Here is a 20,665-nt window from a genome sequence, read left to right on the forward strand (position 1 = left end):
TGGCTTCCCAGAGGCAGAGCGAATGAACTATTGTCGTCTATTGTCGGCTGTAAGCCCCCACCCTCTTCCCCTCCCTATCCTTGCCGTTTTAAAGGAGCATCCTTTTTTTTTCGCCCCTTAACGTGTCTGCTCATTGGCTGGCTCCGAGGTAACCATGGAAATACTATCCCCATCTCCCCCTCCCCCCTACACCAACCAGTCAGTTCTCCGCAGGTTTTCAGGAATCACTTTGCCTTCCCCTGCCGGACGTCTGCCACGCTCATCAACATTCACGTGGGATTTCCTCGGCAAATCGCTCTTCGCAAGTACGCTCCCTCATCCCTTTTCATTGCGCGCGTCGCTCCAGGCCCGCACGCGCGAATATTCACCATCGCCAGGAATTGTCCACGTGTCTTTGAATCGTCTGTGAAATTAGCGCGCTAACCTATGGGCCGTTTGTTGTCCAAAATCAATAAGGCACCGTGTTGTGTCTCCAGTTATGTTTTCCATTAAACGTGAGAGAGAGAGAAATCCATTGAATTAAAAGCCGCGATGCGCCATGTCTTTCTTTTTTTAGAGTGCACAGTGACGTCGCCTGCAGGTGGCGCGACCTTGACTGGGTCATTACTTTATTGTTTTTCAATTCCTCAAACGCAGCCCTGGAAACTGACCTCCGGAAGAATTGCACTCACCCACCCAAGCCGGCATGCTGTGCGTAACAACCTTCATGGCTCAATGCAGAACATTAATTGCCGTGCCTACGGCAATGCATTGCCCCAACTCGCTACGACGCCACTTCTGGCTTCCGCTGCACAATTGCCAAATGTATTGTTTGACGCTAGTCTTGCACGAGCCCTTGTGCAGTCTTTTCCGAGCGTGGGAATTAAGCCAAAGTATCGCCGAACTGGACTTACCTGCGTAAACCCCGCGCTGCACCGTTATATAATCCAGCGGCACACCTGACGCTCGACCGGTCACGCGCAACTAAGCCCGCACACAAAGTGTCGACAGACCGTCAGGGCGAGTGCTGTGACCGAGGAGCCCCTACGAAGGTCGTCACGGCACGCGAGGGGGGGGGGGGTGGTAGCCAGCGCCACGCCCGGTCGCCTTTGTCTCACGCGCGCGGGGGGCCCCCACGCGCCAGCGAACCGTTTCTCAGTGAGGCCAACATTTGGAGATTTTGACAATCTCTTTTCAGGAGACAAATCGATTGCACGCGAATCAAGTCGTCGTTATATAATATAACATTGATCTCAAATAAAATAAATGTCAATAATTATGAATTAATTACCTACAATGTTTTACATTAATGAAAGCAATCAAATATGGTCTCCGACACACAATCTCATTGTGTGTGCGTGTGTCTGTGTGTGTCTGTGTGTAGTGCAGTGGTTAGTGGTAATGGGGAGCGGTAGTGTAGCGGTTAGAGCGCTGCGCTATGAACCTGGCGACCCGGGTTCGATTCCCGCTCACGGCCAACACCAGTGACGATTATCTCAACCGGTCCTGGGCCTCCCCTAGGTCGACTCAGCCTTAAATGAGTACCTGGTGCGGTGGATAAAAACATTGCCACTGGGGAGACTAAGGCGGTCGGGCGTGGTGCTGGTCACCCACCCCCTCGTGTACCGTTCCGGCCTTCATAGGTGCTCGCTAACAGCACCTGCCCCTACAGTCTGTTAAGGCTATACGGGGGATCTTTGTGTGTAGTGCAGTGGTTAGTGCGCCATGCTATGTAAGTTCGATTCCACAGCCAACGTCGGTGGCGAGCGAGATGTGAACCATCCTGATCACCCTTAGACCTCCCCACACCGACGAATCTCAAGTCTGGTCAAACGATATCCATGGCCAATATGCCAATGAGGCAGAATTAATTTCCATTCCATTGATTAAGGCCGCTAATTCAATTGCAGAATCACATCTCATTCCCGATCGTCGTAAACGAATTCTTCTCGAATTTGGTTTGCAAGACGAACATTGTACTGACTAATAAACACTCTCACTGCAATTAAACCTGCACCATTCCCTACCGTTACCTTTCCACCCCACCTCATCTGAAATGAGGTGAGTACAGCCTCAGTGTGTGCCCACTGTTTCTATGTCTCGTTTGTGCCTCACTGTACTGTATATCCTGTCTTGCCCGGAGTAAATTTGTTGTGCAGTCGCTTGTTTTGCATTGCATTTGCCCACTCTTTTTGCTGTCTTATCTTTCATACATGCACAATGTATATACTTTTCGTGGCCTTGACATTCCTCGAAGACACCGGTGGAACCATCAACCGAACCAAAACATCACCAGACCGATGCTGTACCACATCCCCTTCAATAATGGAAAATCTCAAACACAAACCACAGCCGTGCGATTGTGGCCATGCAAACCAAACTTGTGGACCTTATAGTAAACCCATAGACATACGTCGATATTCACAGAGATATAAACGCATAGAGATACGTAGAGGTACATGAAAGACAGGTCACATTGCGATAGTGGCCATGCAACTCAAACTATACACCACAGAGCAATCCCACTGTCGCCTGCTCTTCTTCAACAGCAGGAACAGCAACACGACACGAACTCTCTCTCTACTCTGCTCTTTCGGTAAAAGTCACGTAGTAGGTATAAAATAAAACAAAATAAATTAAATCACGACGTTTCGGGCGCAACACAAGCGTCCGTCATCAGGTGGAACAACCACAGCAAGAAACAATTGCTGAAGTGGGCAAAAGGGCTGCTGTAACAAGAGGCTCTGTAGGTAAGAGAGAGGGAGGAGAGACAGAGAGGGGGAGTGGAGCGCTGCCGAGTGAAGAGCTGCCCTCTCGTCGTGGCCAGCAGCAGACCTCAGACATGGGCATCTCGCTCCTGAACATATCGCCATTCTCAATTGAACAGAATACATCGCTGGGATAAGCAGCTCAACGCATTTATCGTTTGGGTTAAGAGTATAATGATTATGCTTGGTTCTTTCGGTAAAGTCACGTAGAAGGGAAGCAATAAAATAATAAAAAATACAATATTGTTCTATATATTATTTTATTGTTTCCCTTCTACGTGACTTTACCGAAAGAACCAAGAATATGAATCCCTGCAGTCACGAAAGCTTTAAATCAGTATAATGATTATTACGAGACGTGTTGTGGCTTGGTCTATAAATGAAATGAAGGTGGCTGTCCCCCACAATTGCTCTCATATGGGGGCGTCACGGTGGAGAGATGTGGACGACCTCACCTGGTATACAGGAGGTCGTGGGTTCGATCCAGAACCTAACGCCTGTAGTATATTTGGAGTTTCCGTGTCTCTGTCTCGTGGTCGTGTGGATTTTCCTCCGAGTCCTCTGGTGATTTCCCTCCACATTTAGAATCAACATCACGCGTTTACAGTATTTGGCTGCTTGACATTTCCACGTGACGATGAGCCACTTCGTTGAGCTATCATTTGTAATTGCCAGGTCGCTTCTGAAAAAAGAGCTATATAGCTCAGTGGGACCTTACCTGGTAAAATAAAGAAAAATTGTTTCGTAATATTTCATATATACTGCACTCTCAGACCCAAGCAAACCCAGCTGTGAATCGGCAGCACGACCACAAAGACATGTTGAGACACAACCGCAAATGTGGGTCGTACCCAGCCACCCTGAGTGTAATTTGTTTGACTCGCCTTAACCCTGCGATTCCTTCCTTTGGAATCCTTCACTGATGGACACGAGGCCCTGGGAGTTGTGAAATCCCACCTGCCATTTTATGCGGCGTGAAAATGTGGGATTATATATATATTTTTAAGACGTCTTTAAAAATAAAAATCCCGCGGACAAAATTCTTCGGGGAACAAAACGCTAGACGCCAGATGTCCTTGGCTTATCAGCAGGAGGGTGAAACACAAATGCTAAGCGAGTGTTCTAATCAGGAGAATTTAAAAAACGGGGGGTAGAGGGAGAAACAATACACATCATATAACTGTTGGTTTGCTAACCCAGCGATGGGGGGGGGGGGGGGGGTCCTGCAATGTGTGAAACAAGTGTTACGTGCTGATTTGTGAGTGTGCGCCCGTGCAATTGTAATTGGACTCGAAGGCGTGGATTTTAAAACAAAAAGTGCTGGACGGTTTTTTTTTTCTCAATTCAGCAAGGAGATGGGTGCTTTAGTTCGTGCAGATGGCACGCCACGGGCACACGATGGTGAGCATCATTGGATGCCGTGGTGACGAGATATTAACTGCCTCGCCTGGTATGCAGGAGGTCGTGGGTTCGATCCCGACCCTGACGCCTGCTGCTGCTGTATATTTGGAGTTTACGTGTCTCCCCGTGGTCGAAAGGCTTTTTCTCCGGGTCCTCCGGTTTTTCCCTCCACATTTATAATCAACATGCGTTTAGAGTTTTTGGCTACTATAAATGTCTATATTGATAAGCCACTTTGTTGAGCTGTCATTTGTGGACAGGTCGTTTTTGAAAAGAGTCCGATTAGAAAGAGGTTTCCGCGTCACACTGTGATGATGGGTGAAACGTCTGCGCCTGATCAACATGTGACGAAAGAGGCAAACACAAGTTTATTATACGTTTTATTACGAACGATAACAAATTCATTTGAACACATGTGATACCTACCGCAATCAATATTATGTTGTAAAAAAAATTAAAGTTAAATGATTGTACTGTAATGGAAAATTTAATACAATTTTGACATTAACGTGAAGCGAGTGGGAATGCGCGGGACGAGTCATGTTGTGCGGATGATCTTGTGTATCCAGTGCAGGTAGTGGGAGACACGGATGTGTACGCCAGGCAGGTTGGTCAAACCACAGCCAGGAGCCGGAGGCATCACCCCTTGCAGGACAAAGCGCCCGTTGTAGTCTACGCAGGCCAGCGGGCCTCCGTAGTCCTTCTGTTTAGCAAGGCAAACAAGAGAAAGACGAAGATTTACCCCCGTATAAACTTAACAGAATGTTGGGGGCAAGTGCTGTTAACGCGTAGCACACCTCTGAAGGCGGGCACAGCACACGAGGGCCTGGGCTGGCCAGCGCCACGCCTGGCCGCCTGTCTCCCAAGCGGCGATGTTTACACGCCTGGTCCCGGGGTACTCATTTGAGGGCCGAGTCGACCTGGGGGAGGCCCAGGACCGCTTCCAAATATTCCTCACCGATGTTGGGCGCGAGCGGAAATCGACCTCGGGTCTCTGCCGGGTTTGTAACGGATCGCGGTAACCGCGGCGCTGCCGCTCGCACTTCGTTACAGCCACCCTCGCTGTTGCCACGGTTACAGGCAGCAAGGCGTGGACCGTCCCCTAAATCCCCAAACCCAACCGTTCCTGCGAGTGCGGCCACGAATCCCAAACCATCGATCACATTGTAAACACTCCGCTGTCTTCGCTCATTTTAAAGGCGGAATCGACGAGATCCACTCTGCTTCTGAACAGACACATTGAGTGGATAACAAATCTAAAATTACAGCTTTAATCTGCTGCTATTAATCCACACGAAAGATGAAGAAGCGCTCATAATTAATATTATCAAGGCCAATGCCACTGATACCATCGCGCCTCGCCGTCATTCCCATCTCTCTGCCAGATGCCACCGGTGTTCCACAGCCAACACCGCGACGTGCAAGGTCTGCTCTTACAGGGTCCCACCGTCTGGCTTGAGACCTGTCCCCCGCACCGCCACCGTTCCTGCTACGATCCGATTGATCGTCGCAAATTCTGCGCTGCAGTTCTACTGAAGAAAAACTAAATCGGCGTTCGCGTTTTTTGTTGCCTAGCCACACGGCCCTGTCTTGGATGCCGCCACAGCGGGGGGGGGGGGGGTAATGAAGGGTGGCGGCAGCGGACTTCTCCGATCCAGAGGTGGCCGCCAGTTCGATCTCCCCGCTGCTGCACGGCAGCTGAGACGACGGTGATAGCATCCCCCCCCCCGAACCCCTTCTGCCTCTTTCCATCCAGCAGTGTTAAGGTGTAAAAGGTGTTCCCATCACACCTCGTCGCATTTTTTGACGATACATTCAAGGTGCGTGGGGTGAATAGCTCTCTCAACACGTTGCAAGTTAACAGCAACCTATGACGGTCAGCAAGCACCCATTAAGGCTGGCTTAGTCCACCACTGTCACCCCCCGTGCTAATGCTGACCACACCATGTCGAGGAGGGACAGGCCTGGTTTCAGATACCATGTGCATCGTCTTGATCATCAGCGATGGCCAACCCGCCGCCTCACCCTGAGCTGCTGCCGTACTCCTGCGACATATTTAATCCACGTGGCACCCTCCCACGACGAACCAGCTTCATCGCTGCACCTTCTCAGTGGCTGTGCTCCCACACGCCGCACGCATCGACGTCCAAAACTCACCAGGATCCTCGACAAATCGCTCTCTGCCATGCAACTCGGAGTAGTATTATCCAGTAGGCCACAGTGCCCAGGGCCTATGAAAAACTATTTTTGACCATGTTTCCCTTTTGTATGATAAAAAATGTAACCAAGATATCTTCTTGAGGCACAGTGTATACATAAAGAGGCAGAGTTTGCAAATTAAATCTGCTTATCTGCAGCGCACAGCGCACTCCCATCGAACTAGGGCACAGACTAAATAATGAACGTATCAGTAATGACATCTGTCCGGCGGCTGGACGAAGTACGCGTGAAATAAGCGGAGTGACAGCGGTAGTAGTCGTAACGTGGGGCAGCAGTACACAAACTGTTGGAAAGTTATCACTGGAGGCCTAAGGAACAGAAGTGCTGAGGGCCTACAAGAATCTTAATCCAGCCCTGACGCAACCGCTCCCCGCCCCGTTCAGCCCAGGGGGGTCATGCCACGCGCTTGCTCACCTCGCAGGCGTCGCCGCTCCTGTCCCCCTTTCCCGCACAGATCTCACGCTGTCGGATGTGCCGGTTGTGTAGCTGTCCGCACTTTTCGGCATCGACCAATGACACGAACGCTGTCTTGAGGAAGCCTTCATCACCGGTGCCTAGTGAGGAGGTCCACACGGGGAGCAAGGTGAGCGGTGACAGCCCCGGATGCAAGGCCGAGAACCAGCTAGACGGACGCCGAGGTGGAGCCCGAAAGTCGGAGGTCAGCTTGCACAGCTTAGGCGCATGCAACCGAATCACTTTCGTGCGGGCATCTGTGCAAACAGTTGTGCGAACAGTCGCAGTACTGGTTGCGCGAAGTAGAGGCAGCGCTCTACGTTCATGCCATCTGCTCAGGAGATGTGCGGTGATGTAATTCATCGCATGCACTTTGGGGAAATGCGTATGATCGTTTTTTACAATCCGGAACGCGCTGTTTAATTTCCACGTTGTGCAACTACTCGCTCATTTGTGGACAAAAGCATTTTCGGGCGACGATTTCAACCGCACAATTACGCGAGCGATTTGGTTGCTGTTGACAAGGCCACTGTCAACTTTGGTTGCCACCTCCAGTTGAGGCAGCCATCCTGGGAAGCCTGAAAGACTTCCTGGGAGAGTTCAAGTTACAGTTTGTTAGTTGCTTACTCATCGTAGACCGCTCAAGGTAACGCATTTACATGCAGCTCTCCCCTCTTCTGGCATTGTGAGATATTCTTCTGCACAAGATATATCCTGGTGTTTTGTACCTTAGAGGTGGCAACCCTAGCGTCGAGGCCTAGTAAAGGCTGGATCCTCTAGGCTACAACAAGAAAAACTTGCTAAACACTTTCAAACAAAATGGATAAATCGCGGATTAATTCACCTCACGATAATTATTTCTGAAATGAATGCCGCACCGTTACAATTACAATGAGCGCTCATGATTTAAAAAATTCTACGACAGCTGTCATGAGGCATTACACCTTGACAGGTGTGAAACGCACATACACACACACAGGTCCTTAAGGTTCTCAGGGTCAAGGACAAGGACTTAGAACGTTTCCTTTTTGAGTCATCCTGGAGGTCAAGGGACTGCTCCCATAGGATCCAAAACCGAGAGTCGAGGGCAGAGAACGTGAGTGCTCGTGATTTTTCCTTGGCTGCGCATTAACGTCACCAGAGCATTATTCCCATTGTATCCGACCTACTTATTGCTCGAGGTGGAAAAAAAAAAGACTCAAGCCCAAAAACATGTGATTGCGAGCAGCCATTAAAGTTATTAGAAGTGAAAGTTACACAATTAGCATTGTGGACATCTAAATGAATTGTGACACTGCACTCCTACGGGCTGACCTTCCCATTTGGAGATAATAAATCCCGACTAAAGTGGAGAAACATATTGCAGCTGTTACACTACACGTCCATCCAATTATCGCACTCTAAAGGCTATTCATATACCATACCTATTTAGAATCCCGATATGAGTAAAACGTTTGTCAGTTGGGGGTTTTGTAAGGTTACTCGGTGTTGCTGGAACATCTCATGTTTAAGCCGTGGCTCAATTCATTAAAGCCTTGCCCCACTCTCATCCCCCCCCCATCCCCCTTATTATTGTCCAATCGTGCCATCAGGATGATATCAGAAAGGGACAAGGCTTAATTTATATTGGCGAGATACAGAATTTTCCATGTCAGACCTCTCTCAGTAATCAGTGCATCATCACCTTATGTTGGTGAATAGCCGTGGATAGATGACATCATATAACTATTTGCCGAACGGTCTCTTCAACCGGACTCTCTTTATCAATTCCGGGAACAATTTCGTTTCACCACCTACATAGCGTGCTGTCTCATGAGCTGGAAATTGCAACAATTCTCACAATTCAAATGAGAAAAATCTGGCGGTTTTTTCATATGGCGGTGGGCTTTTTTGAGCAGCCATTAGTGACCTGGTTCAGACCGTAATCATTATTATTAAATTTGCTATTTTCATACAGAAAATGATTCACACTGCGAAAGCGACATTCACCAGCAGGCCACAAGGCCCATTCGACTCTGATGATCAACTCATCGGATCGGCTCTCAGAAGTGAAGTCGATTTAAGTGTGCTTTGTCCTTGGATACGCGACCACGACTGCAATAGACAGGCGTGTGGCTACATTTACAGCAGAGGGCAGTGAAGCTAACACTCGTCGCTGTACTGTATTTCTATGCTCCAGCGTCTGCCCTCGTTGCCTACAGCAACCCGCACTGACCAGCGCGGTGAAGTATGCCCAAAACAAGCCCCATATCCCGCACCGCGTAGGGAGACTTTCATCTGACAGTGGATTGACAAAATGGATTTATTAGAAGCAGTCATCCCTTGTTATAAGGCAACTCGATGTACGGAATTTTACGAAGATGTAACTTATAATTCGAGGAACTGATTCCATATACCTTACTTTAAAATCGCATTTATGTCATTTTGAATCTCAAAATTCTAACACAAACTTGGGGGGGGGGGGATAAAAATCAAACAATGCAGAGGCTTTCATTTGTCCTAGAGCACATGTCATTGTGCTCCAGGTCATGTGAATGCGTTTGTCATACTCTACTAGTTTCCCCTGACTCATTTTGAGTATTATGACAGTTGAGTTGTTGCAGCCCCTTTGGCGTCCATGCACTAGGTGCCTCTGTGGATGTGTAGGCATTGACCAGTCACAAGCTAATCCCTCAACTGTTTCAATGATAAATTCTCCTGTTTGATATGTAAACCCCTTTGTCAAGGTGCCTCACTTCTCTCAACCAGCTTAAAAGACGCTGCGAATCTTAGCAGCGTTCATTGTAGCTCTGTCGTCCCGACAGGTTTGTTCCTTTCACCTGAAGAAGGCCACTTGTGTTGTGGCCGAAACGTCGTGAGAATTTTATTGTATTATTTTATTCTCATTCTACGTGACTTTACCGAAAGAACCAAAGAAGTTGAGTATTATTATTATTCATGTTTTACCAGAAAATAATACATTTTCCATTAAACACATGCTCAAAAAACGTTATCTACATTCTTCGATGTGATTAAGTTGTTACGTTTCTGAGGCGTGAAATGTTTGCCGAAGGAACGCATCTCCAATTATCTAATGGAAATAATGAAAAAAACACAAAGACAATTTATTTGCACTTTTGGTCAAACACTGGTGAGACAAGGCGATAAAGAAGGCTGCCTCTGGTGTAGGCCAATCAGTTTCAAAGACAATGCATATATAATCGGAGCATGTTTGTTTGCATGTTTTTCCACAATGATGTGTAGTTAATGCAGACTTGATACCTTGCCAAAGGTATCTATTTGGTGTTTGAACATCTTAACGTCTGTTTTATTACTAGAAAGGGTAAAAGCTATTCTTATTTTTCATCATTTTGGATACTGGCAAAAAGGTTCCATAGATATGTAATGGAAAACAGGGCTCGATTAACGGAATTTCACATTGCGGATCACTTTCAGCACCGTATCTGTTCCATTTATATCGAGGGATGCCCGTCGATGCACGTGCAATAAAGGTGATTGCCAGTGTGAGTCTGCAAGGCATCTTCTGCCTGTGTGCCCAATAAATTGTGCTGGAATAACGGAGAAAGAGAGAGAGAGATAGAGATGTACCTTGGGTATTTCCAAAGCCAGAGATCTCACATTCACTCTGGAGATCCAGGTCTTCGTGGGAGTCTGGCAGACAGATCGTGGCCACGGAACCGTTCAGCAGCACCTGCCTGCAGAGAGACGAGGTACCACAACCACCGGTTCAAGCCAAGCGTGTCAATTCTCGACGCATTTTTTTTTGCTTTTACAACATTAGAGTTACTTTTTATTTATACCGATTTTATCGTTTTAATTTCTCCACCGCCGATCGGATGACACACGAAACAAAAAAGTTTAAAATGAAAGTCTCGCCTCTGTTCCCGCATGTGCCTCTGGACGGGTGGTGATGGGCGGGGGCTTGGTGACGTCATTGAAATTTACCAACCGCGTCATGCCAGGCGTGGCTCGTAGGGGGTTTCCCACCTTCGCGAGGCAGGATTTGGGGGCTGCTGCCAGTTTTTGAAGGTGCCGGAGTAATCCACCACAACAAACGTAGTCGATTACAAGTTTTAGTCGATTATTTGACTCGGATCATCGTTGTCCCAGCAGTAATTTGGTATATATTTATTTCGCTTAAGTAACAACCGAACGGTATTTAGATTTAACGACGTATTGGGTGATACTGTGTTGGCAGTCAGTATTGCGCAAAGCAAAAAGTTGCCCCTTCTTCATAGCCTCACCTCAAGGCAGTGTTATTGACAAATGCATTGAGAGCGTTGTGATATTTTGAGATAGATTGTCGTTATTATTGAATGTGTCCTGTATTGCCAGGTGCAAAGACATAGATTCACAGCTGGAGTGCAGGAAGAGGGCTGCTCAATATAAGTCCTGCAGGCACAAACGGGTTACAATGGCTCTACGCTTGCACCGATGAGTCCTAATGACAACGGAACGACAAACGCAAAGGAGAGTGACAAGGGGACCTTTGCGATGCGCATAGGACTTGGGTGAGGCTAAGTGAGGCGGAATGAATTGGGAGGGACAGACTGTGTCCTGCGTAGGCGTGGGAGCCACATGAGGGATGGATGGGTTTGTGTTGCTTCTGTCTCCACAGTCTCCAATGGGATGCATGCTCCACAGTAGTCCCTCGGTTAACAGTGACAACATTGGTTAACGGTGTTTTGGTTAATGTTTAGCCTCCCATTGGACCCCCGTGGTTTTGACTAATGTTAAAATGTCGATTAGCGGTGTGTGTAAGTTGTATGCACATGAGCGCCAATTTCGGCCAATCCGAGCACTCGTAAAGTGTGGCTGAGCCATGCCCTCAGCCAATCAGCGACGTACCATTTGAGCCGTTAAGACCTCGACTTGGTTTAATTAACATTTTAACGTTTTCTGTTTTGGGCAGTGGGAAAAAACAGCCTTCTTGCAGTTATATTCTTTGTTCTTTCGATGCAGTCACGTAGAATGGAAACAATATAATAATAAAAATATAAAACAATAAAATTATCACGACGTTTCGACTGCAACACAAGCAATCATCATCAGGTGTGAAAACCACAGCAAGAAAATTTGAAAAAAGTGGCGGTTTTTCTTTTTAACGTTAGCACCACAGAGAGCGATTTGGCAGTTATTCAGATGGACGAGTCCATCTATGTTCGGAAAAGAGGAGGAGGGGAGACGAAAATAATGGATGCGGTCTGAAAGCCACCGTAAGCGGGAACAATAATTTAAGACCCGAAATGGTTTATCAAATCCTTCCAGTGATTACTAAGCCAGAATCCATCTTCTCGGTAGAAATTGTCTCTGTGTTTGTATTTGTGGATAGCCTCATGAACGAATCTCTCATGGTAGCCAGATGGCTTGCAAAGAACCTCTGTCTTGGAGAAGTCAATGTCATGTGAGCCTACTGCCATGGCCGAGGTGTTGGTCCTACCGTGTTTTAGGTCTGCTTTTTGTTCACGGATGCGGTCCGAGACATGCCGTTTGGTTTCTCCAATGTAACTATTACCACAGAGGCAACTTAGTTTGTAGACGCCAGGGTACTGTATGTCCGGAATCACATCTTTTACAGACGGAACCAGATCACGGATTTTATGTAATGCATTGAATCGGACCTGGATCTTGTGTTTATTCAAGATTTTGGAGATCTTTTTTGTGATCCCCGCAATGTAGGGTAAAGTGATGGTTTCGAAAGGCTCAAGAGGGTCCTTCTTCATGGTTGGAGTGATAGCTTTGCGGATTGTCTAGTCGGAGTTAGTTAATTTTTTGAAACTTATTTTTCAACCTATATGTGAATCCAATTTACAGTTATTTCGGTTAACAGTAGCTTTCGTGGAACGGATTTAAAACGTTAACCGAGGGACTACCGTACATTTATATTGCTTGTGTTTAGAAAATAAAAAAGGGTCGTGAAATTCCAAAATGAAACAATAAAAAAACCACGACACGAATTAATGAATGAAAGTGCCGAATAACCAAGCATTTTTTTGTTCTCTTCTGATCGGGGACAAAAAGGAGGGAGGGAGGGAGGGAGGGAGGGAGGGAGGGAGGGAGGGAGGGAGGGAGGGAGGGAGGGAGGGAGGGAGGGAGGGAGGGAGGGAGGGAGGGAGGGAGGGAGGGAGGGAGGGAGGGAGGGAGGGAGGGAGGGAGGGAGGGAGGGAGGCGAGGCATGTAATGGAAATGAGCCATCATATGAGTACAGGGACCTTTTGACTTTGACTTTTAATGACAATGTCGGCTGATTTAGGGAAGCCGTCATGGCACGGTGGCGCCGTGCGCCGTGCGTGGGAGATCTCTACCTGGCAGAGGGAGATCTCTGCCTGGCAGTGGGAGATCTCTACCTGGCAGTGGGAGATCTCTACCTGGCAGTGAGAGATCTCTGCCTGGCAGTGGGAGATCTCTGCCTGGCAGTGAGAGATCTCTGCCTGGCAGTGGGAGATCTCTGTCTGGCAGTGGGAGATCTCTGCCTGGCAGTGGGAGATCTCTGCCTGGCAGTGGGAGATCTCTGCCTGGCAGTGGGAGATCTCTGCCTGGCAGGCTGAGGTCGTGCGTCACTCTCCAGCCTCCCACGCCAACCGTTTGGTTCACATCAGGAATTGCTCTTTCGCTCTCCTTTGTTGAGTGGAAACACGATGATGCCATTTTGCTGACATGTGTACTTTGTCATTTCTAACACATTCGTTCTTCATTTAATTTCGGCACCTGGAATTACATTTAACACGTAGGCTTTCGCGACCAATGTAATTGTTACAGTGGGTTCACTCTCCAACACACAACCGGTGTGCTGAACTAGTAACGAATTGGCATGTTTTGTTTACGTGAGAAACCTTACTAATTGGCTGTGTTGGGTGGTGGTGAGTTTAACGACACGTAAATTATAATAAATGTTTAGTTTATAATCTGCATATTACTACTGCGCGAATCTATAGTTTCACCAGTAGCAAATACAAATTAAAATGTGTAGCTCTTTGTCAATCCACTGCTGAATAAAGGTTCTCTCCATGCCAGGTCAGTCATGGGGGTTTGTTTGACCATACTTCACCATGCTGATCAGTGGGGCTTGGTAAAGGGAAGAGGCTCAAAAACAGTTCAGATATCAGCCGCCACTGTTGTTAGCCATGTCCGGGACTCTAACTCAGGTCGGTGTGTTCAGAGCGCAGTGCCTTAACCGCTGCTCCGTTGCTTCCTCCATTGGTAACAAATATAAATAACTAAATGTTTTTAACAGCGAAACTTGTACTTAGCATACACTCCATCGGGCCAATCTCCACACTCTGCCGAGATGACTTGGAGACCTAGAGATCAATCCGGTGGTTTTTGCTCATCAAGACTCCCTGCGCCACATTGTCTCAACGTGCATCAATCTAAAAACGGTCCACGATTTCATTGCTATTTAAGATTGGCAATTAATCACGTGACCCATTGACTCACTCTCTTTTAAAAATTTCGCTGACGTAACCACTTATTTTGAGTGATAAATAAAAGCCGCGTAAACTCTTAACAGAATAAAACAATTAACTTTGGTGCCTGCTAAAATGTATTCTCCTACGATTATATAGAAATTAATCATCTGAATTAAAATCCCAAAATATCGAAACAATATGGTTCTAGGCCAAACTGATCTTGTCAGGGCACCACGGTGTACTTAAATATGGGTCCTTAAATACATCCGCTGTCTCTAGTACTCAGCCTCAGCATAGTAAATATGACGTCTGCTCTAAAGCAGTGGTAATTATGTGGTTATTGGTGCTTGCAGTCCCTTAAAAAAGTAAACGTCTCCTTTGTTATTTTTTTTACCTTTTTTATCCCGATTGAGCTAATCAGAGTCGTGTCGCGAAATGATGTTTCCATTCAGATCTCTCACCATGCAGAGTGTTAGAAGATGGCTCGTGGAAGCAGACATCACAGAGCTACCGCTGATGCATCTCAAGTATCCTCTGGCGGCACTTGACTTTCCAAGCCGCACTTCTACATATGAGAATATTTGTGGAATGAGAGTCAAACCAATATTTTAAAACTCTGATGTGGAATTTAGCCGAATTAAGGGCTGGGTGGTTCATTTATTGTGTGTGTGCGCAGTCAATGGTGACCGGGCAGAGACCATAAAATCACTGTATTTGAGAACCCGGTTTTTAATCACTGGCGGCTGAAGCCTGGATTTGTCTCAAGGATCTCAGCAGTGCCAGCTCAGCGCTCTGACCTCCGAGCCACACAGGCACCCAGGCACTGCTCTCGTCTCGTAAATATTTAATGCGATATAGACGGTCACGATATAACCGAGCCATGGCATGTACGTGGCACGTACGTACGCACGTACGTATGTCTTTGTCTTTGATGTGGAGCGGTACTGCAGTGGCTAGCGCACTATCTGCTATGACCCTGACAACCCGGGTTCGAATCCCACTCACGACCAATATCAGTGACGGACATTTGAACTTGTTCTGGGCCACCCCTAGGTCGACTCAGCCTTAAACAGAGTACCTGGTGCAATGTGTAAAAAAAACATTAGCACTGGGGACACAACGGTTGCCGCGCGTGGTGCTGGCCACCCTCGTGTGCCGTGCTGGCCTTCAGAGGTGCTCGCTAACACAAGCACTTGCTCCAACAGTCCGTAAAAGGCCATACGGGGGGATCTTTGCATTTGTCCGCGTGTGCGTGCGTGTGTGCGTGTGTGCCCGCGTGTGTGCCCGTGCGTGCGTGTGTGCCCGCGTGTGCGTGCGTGTGTGCGTGTGTGCCCGTGCGTGCGTGTGTGCGTATGTGCCCGCGTGTGCGTGCGTGCGATTCACTTGGAGAGCTTCAGCATGACCAGCTTGGATCCGTGCGGTCCGCAGAACATGCGCGAGAACGGCACGGCCTGCATGCGCTCGTGGATTCCCTCTTTCACCTTCGCCATGCCCAGCCAGGCCTCGAACTCGGACACGTTCCCGTGGCTGCGGCGACGAGCGAAAATATATACGGGCGCTCACGTCATACAGCCGTTTGCAAACGCGTTAATTTATACCACATTCGTGAAAGCTCTCTCCCTCTCTCTCTCTGGCGAACCGGCATCCGACATTCATCGCGAGGAGAGCTAATTCAGACGAGCACAAATGGCGCACGATTGCTCTTGAATTTGATTGGGCATCTAAGCGTGGATGCTGCGCATGTAGAAGCTTCAAATAATAATGACTGCTTAATGCACAGAGATGAGCTGTGTTTTATCAGCAGAAGCTGCCTGGAATTACAATTGTTTTTCTTCTTCTTCTTCATGCAACTGCAATCTCAATGCTTACAAATGTATTTTCTTATCTACGGAAGCAGCGCTTGCCGTTGGGTCTTCGCAGTATTTCAAAGGGCTCAACTCAAATGCCAGCGGTGCCAACAATGTGAATATTTGGAAGAGCTGCACAATTGGCAAAATCAATCGTAAGACGCCTACTCGCGATGGCATTAGAGATACTCTCGCTAAAGTGCAGTGACAATGAGGTAGGCTGGGTGGCTCAGGATGCTAATACAACGTCAAACAGCTTAGCCAGCACCACAGAGATCTTGGTTCAAATCTAGCAACCACCGGCGATGAAACGGGATTCTCGAGTGTAGAGAAAGTTGATGGTTCCACAATCTTCAACGGCTGCATCCAAGCCTCGTTAAATTTTAGGATTAATTCCAGCCGAAAAAGGATTCGAGCATGTTTTAATTGGTCAGCGGCGAACACGCGGCTCCTATAAATGGTGCGCTTTGTAATTTAGATGAAGTTAAACTAAAAAAACGAACTATTTTTAATGTTACCAGGTAAGGCCCCACTGACCGAAAACGCGTGACGTTGATTCTAAATGTGGAAGACAAAACTGGAGGACCTGGATAAAAATTCACGCGACCACGGGGAGAGAGAGATGCAAACTCAAAATATACAACAGGCATCGTAAAGATTGGGATCAAACCCACGACCTCCTGTACACCAGGCGAGGTAGTTAACATCTCGCCATCCCGTATTGCAGTTGAAGTTGCAGGTTAAGTGGCTTCACGCGCAGTTATTTCAAGTTGTTTCTTCTCCATCACTGGGTGGTGGCACTGCTCATTGCCGGAGCCAGATCTTTAAATGTATTCACCACGTGTCGTAATATCGAGAGCAAACTTAAAGAAAAACGAGCAACCGTTAAAAACCGTCCAGTCAAAATGGTGATGAAACTCGCAACGACATTTATATTGGCTTGATTGCCATGTCGTCTTGACTGCATAGTCGGCAACCAGTGAAGCTTCACGGAATTCTCATTCATGTTCTGCAGTGTTGATCCCAAAAACCCCGGATTAATAAATTCTATATGCCAATACTCGTCACCACATGATAGGAGATGGATAACGGGCCCAATTGAAGAAAACATACCCATGACCAAATCACCCGGAATGCCTTGGATCCCATCAGACCTCAGAAGCTGAACAGGATTTCGAGCATGGTTAGCACTTGAATGAGCAATCAAACCAATTACATAGGTGTAGTAATAAGTATGGACAGTACAAGGGCAATGCAGGAAAAATCCACTGATCTGTATACAATTTGTGTGAACCTAAAAGCAAAAATTTTAACAGGCGATTGGATGGAAATATCCATGGGCTGTATTAATTGATATAATCGATTAGTCAACACGTGGTAATGCTGCTAAACTATTTTAAAACTTTTTTTTTTACTTTGCCAGGTAAGGCCCACTGAGCTATATAGCTTTTGGGTAGGCAGGCCTTCAACTTTTATGAACGACTGGGTGTTTAAGGTTAATGATTTGTAGTATTATCTGGCTGTATAGCAAATGAAAAAATAAAATTACTTTACGATGCAAGTTAAAAATGCATGTGTTTTAACATTTGTGTGTGTGTTTTTTTTAAATGTAGGGCCCCTTTATAACATCATGCTACAGGCCCCACACTAGCTTCATCCGGCACTGCATTGTCCTCGTAACCTACACCACAGACAGCCTCCTTCATGGCCTCATCTGACCGGTGTGTTGCGTGTGACGGTTACGATAGAACTCCTCTTGTTCGCGGTAACGTTGAGCCGAGGGTGTTGCGTGTAGCTTGAGGGAATCCGTGCAGAGCACGGATTTCACCTTGGCTCCCAGGCGACGCTCGGCAGTTGTTGCTCGTGTGCGTAACGGAGAGTGGGGAGCGGTAGCTGCAGCGTTTAGCGCCACAACACTACGAACCCGGTCACTCAAGTTCGATTCCCGCTAACGGACAACGCCAGTGACGATTATCTGACTCGGTCGTGGGCCTCCCCTAGGTCGACTCAGCCTTAAACCAGTACCTGGTGTGGTGTGCAAACATTCCCAATGGGGAGACAAAGGCGGCCGGGCGTGGTGTTGGCCACCCACCCCCTCGTGTTCCGTGGCGGTATTCACAGGTGCTCGCTAACAGCACTTGCCCCAACATGCTGTGAAGGCTACACGGGGGATCTCTGTCCTTGTAATGACGAGCAGGACATCGCCCGTGTTTTATAACCATACAAAATAACCACTGCTATTAGGCGTCACTACAATAAAGATTACTGGTGACCTGGCTGAGACCATCAACTCACTTGAGAACTGGGTTTAACCATGGGAAGGTTGATACCAGGATACGAACCCAGTACCGATGCCAGCTGAGCGCTCTGATCTCCGAGCCGCCCGGCCACACCGACTTGTGACTGCACCCGCTTTCATCTCGTGGGCTTCCTTCGGTGTGGAGTAGTGGAATTTTTATCACTCGTCCAACGTCTCCCGTGGCGATGTATAAAAGAGGTGGCCGACTCTGGCGCTTGGGTTATATTGTCGAATGCCTAAATTGTGGGTGGCCCGGCCGCTGCTTGTGTTGAATATTATTTTCCAAGCGTGTGCCCGGGGATGTACTGTGCAAGAGGGGGTTGTGTCACTCGGTCATATCGTGCGTACAAAAAGCCTGGTCACAATCACGGGGGAGAAGCGTATCTCACATTGCCAGGACACCTTAAAATATATATATACTACTACGCATAAATGCATTGTCTTCGGCGGTTGGTGTATTTTTAAATCACTGACAAAAACTGGGACTTGTAAATATTCCCCCAGGAAGCCTTCTGGATTTCCCCCACACGGATGGCAGCCACCTGAGACACGGCACGGACATCGCGAGCGGGAAAACCGTCAAGCCTCCGCTCCGGTAGTGTCGAAACGCGACCCGGGGAGGAGGAGGAGATGGGGGGGGGGGGGTCCACGATGGATTTGATTTGCACCACCAAGTCTGTGAAACCAAAGGTTGACAAGGACAGCAGACCCTACATGAGTGTGACAAACGCATGGAAAAAGAAGCATAAGTCTGTGAAATCACCGGGAGCTCACAGATAGCAGGGAGGGAGGAGTGGACGGAGAGCGCCGTGGTTCGGCTGGGCGCCGTGTGAACAGCCGGGCGGCGTGCAACAGCAACAACAAAACGAGGAGCTTGCGTCTCCGCGAGTGGCCAGAGTTGGGGCAACGCTGCAGGGTGGAGGAAAGGGGGACAGGGCCCAGGGGTCTCGTAGCAAGCGCGCGCACGACGCTTCGGAAAATTGTCACACGTGTGCGCACGCACAGAGATGGACGCGTGCCGTGACTCGCCGTGTGACTCCAGCGTGAACGTTCCGTTGCACTGCGTCGATTGAGAGAGTCCGATGGCCCAATCACCCATAAAAATGCACGCACCTGATCTCACCAGAACTTATCACGTGCTATGAATAAGGACCACTGCCCAAAAGGTCGCCTTTTATGTTTTTTTCTTTGAAGGCCACACACACTGTTGTTGTTGTTGACAATGCGTTGAGGTTTTTGCTGTTGTTAATTGGCCTTGTGCACCTCTACGAACGCAACAGCAGCAGAAGCAGCATCACCACCACCAAATAATTAGCTCGATTTATCAGCCGGATCTATCAGCTCGAGCCTGCATTGGGCCTGGGCGGGTAATCACCACGCGTGATGCCGGTGTTGTTAATCCGCTCGAGGCCCAATTGTCAGCAAAAGCGGAGCACAGCGACAACCCCAATTGTTGCCGTGCCGACGCTCCGACCCCTCTGCTGCCCACCCTACCACCACGCCGCGCCGACGTAGCGCCGTCAAGCACGGTCAGGATAGCTCGCCGCAACTTGCGCGGTGTGTGGAGGCCTTTCGTCCTGCAAGCGGCTTTGTGGTTTTTTGTTGCTTCACGGCAAGACACGCGATGGTCACTGCGAGTCACCGCGTCCTGCCTAGCTAGGCGGCGGGTGCAAAGAGACCACAGGCCGCTCCAAGCGCTCGACGAAGCTCGCTCGTTTACCAGCGCCAAGCAACCTCTCGAGACGTCGGGCGCTCGAGTGAGGGACGTTGATTTGGTTCACCCGACGCCCCGCTGTGCGGGGGTGCCTTCATTTGTGGCCTTGCGAGGAGGGGAGGGCAAGGGGCGTTAATGTTTTAATTTGTGAAGGTCACGGTTCAATATCCCCAGGAGGGAAAAAAACGTAGCATGGATGAGTCAGGCTGAGTGAGGCTGTGCCTGCAAGGGTAGATTTTTTTTTTAAATATAAGAATAAGTTTTCATACTCTTTGGTTCTATTCGGTAAAGTCACGTAGGTAAAAAATAAAACAACATGACTTTACCGAATAGAACCAAAGAGTATGGATCCTTGCAGTCACGAAAGCTTTAAATCTAGAAAATAATAAGTTTTACCCTTTCTGGAAATAAAACAGGTGTTAAGATGTTCAAACACCGGATTCCAAGTCTGTACTTGTGGTGAACATGCAAACAAACATGCTCTGAAATAATATATACATTGTCTTTGAAACTGATTGGCCTTCACCAGAGACAGCATTCTTTATCTTGAAGGTAAAGGCGTGCCAAAGGCCATA

General features: G+C 48.0%; 1 protein-coding gene and 1 long non-coding RNA gene across 2 annotated transcripts in view; one reads left to right on the forward strand and one right to left on the reverse strand.

The window, feature by feature from the left end:
* The first annotated feature begins 170 nt into the window (after positions 1-170).
* LOC142931066 (uncharacterized) lies at positions 171-20,331 on the forward strand. Its single transcript, XR_012947072.1, has 2 exons — positions 171-305; positions 18,881-20,331. It is a non-coding gene; the product is annotated as an uncharacterized LOC142931066 (long non-coding RNA).
* The window catches only part of LOC116952705 (hepatocyte growth factor-like protein), a 53,036-nt gene continuing 36,882 nt past the window's right edge, over positions 4,512-20,665 (reverse strand). Inside the window, exons 15-18 of the mRNA XM_032972298.2 lie at positions 15,614-15,757; positions 10,410-10,516; positions 6,783-6,922; positions 4,512-4,851 (exon numbers count right to left, since the gene is read on the reverse strand). Coding sequence (XP_032828189.2) covers positions 4,687-4,851; positions 6,783-6,922; positions 10,410-10,516; positions 15,614-15,757 — 556 coding nt within the window. The 3' untranslated portion in view covers positions 4,512-4,686. The remainder of the gene's footprint in view (positions 4,852-6,782; positions 6,923-10,409; positions 10,517-15,613; positions 15,758-20,665) is intronic.

Source organism: Petromyzon marinus, chromosome 48 (genome assembly GCF_048934315.1).
Source record: "Petromyzon marinus isolate PM22_M1 ecotype Great Lakes invasive population chromosome 48, UKy_Petmar_22M1.pri1.0, whole genome shotgun sequence".
NCBI lineage: Eukaryota > Metazoa > Chordata > Hyperoartia > Petromyzontiformes > Petromyzontidae > Petromyzon > Petromyzon marinus.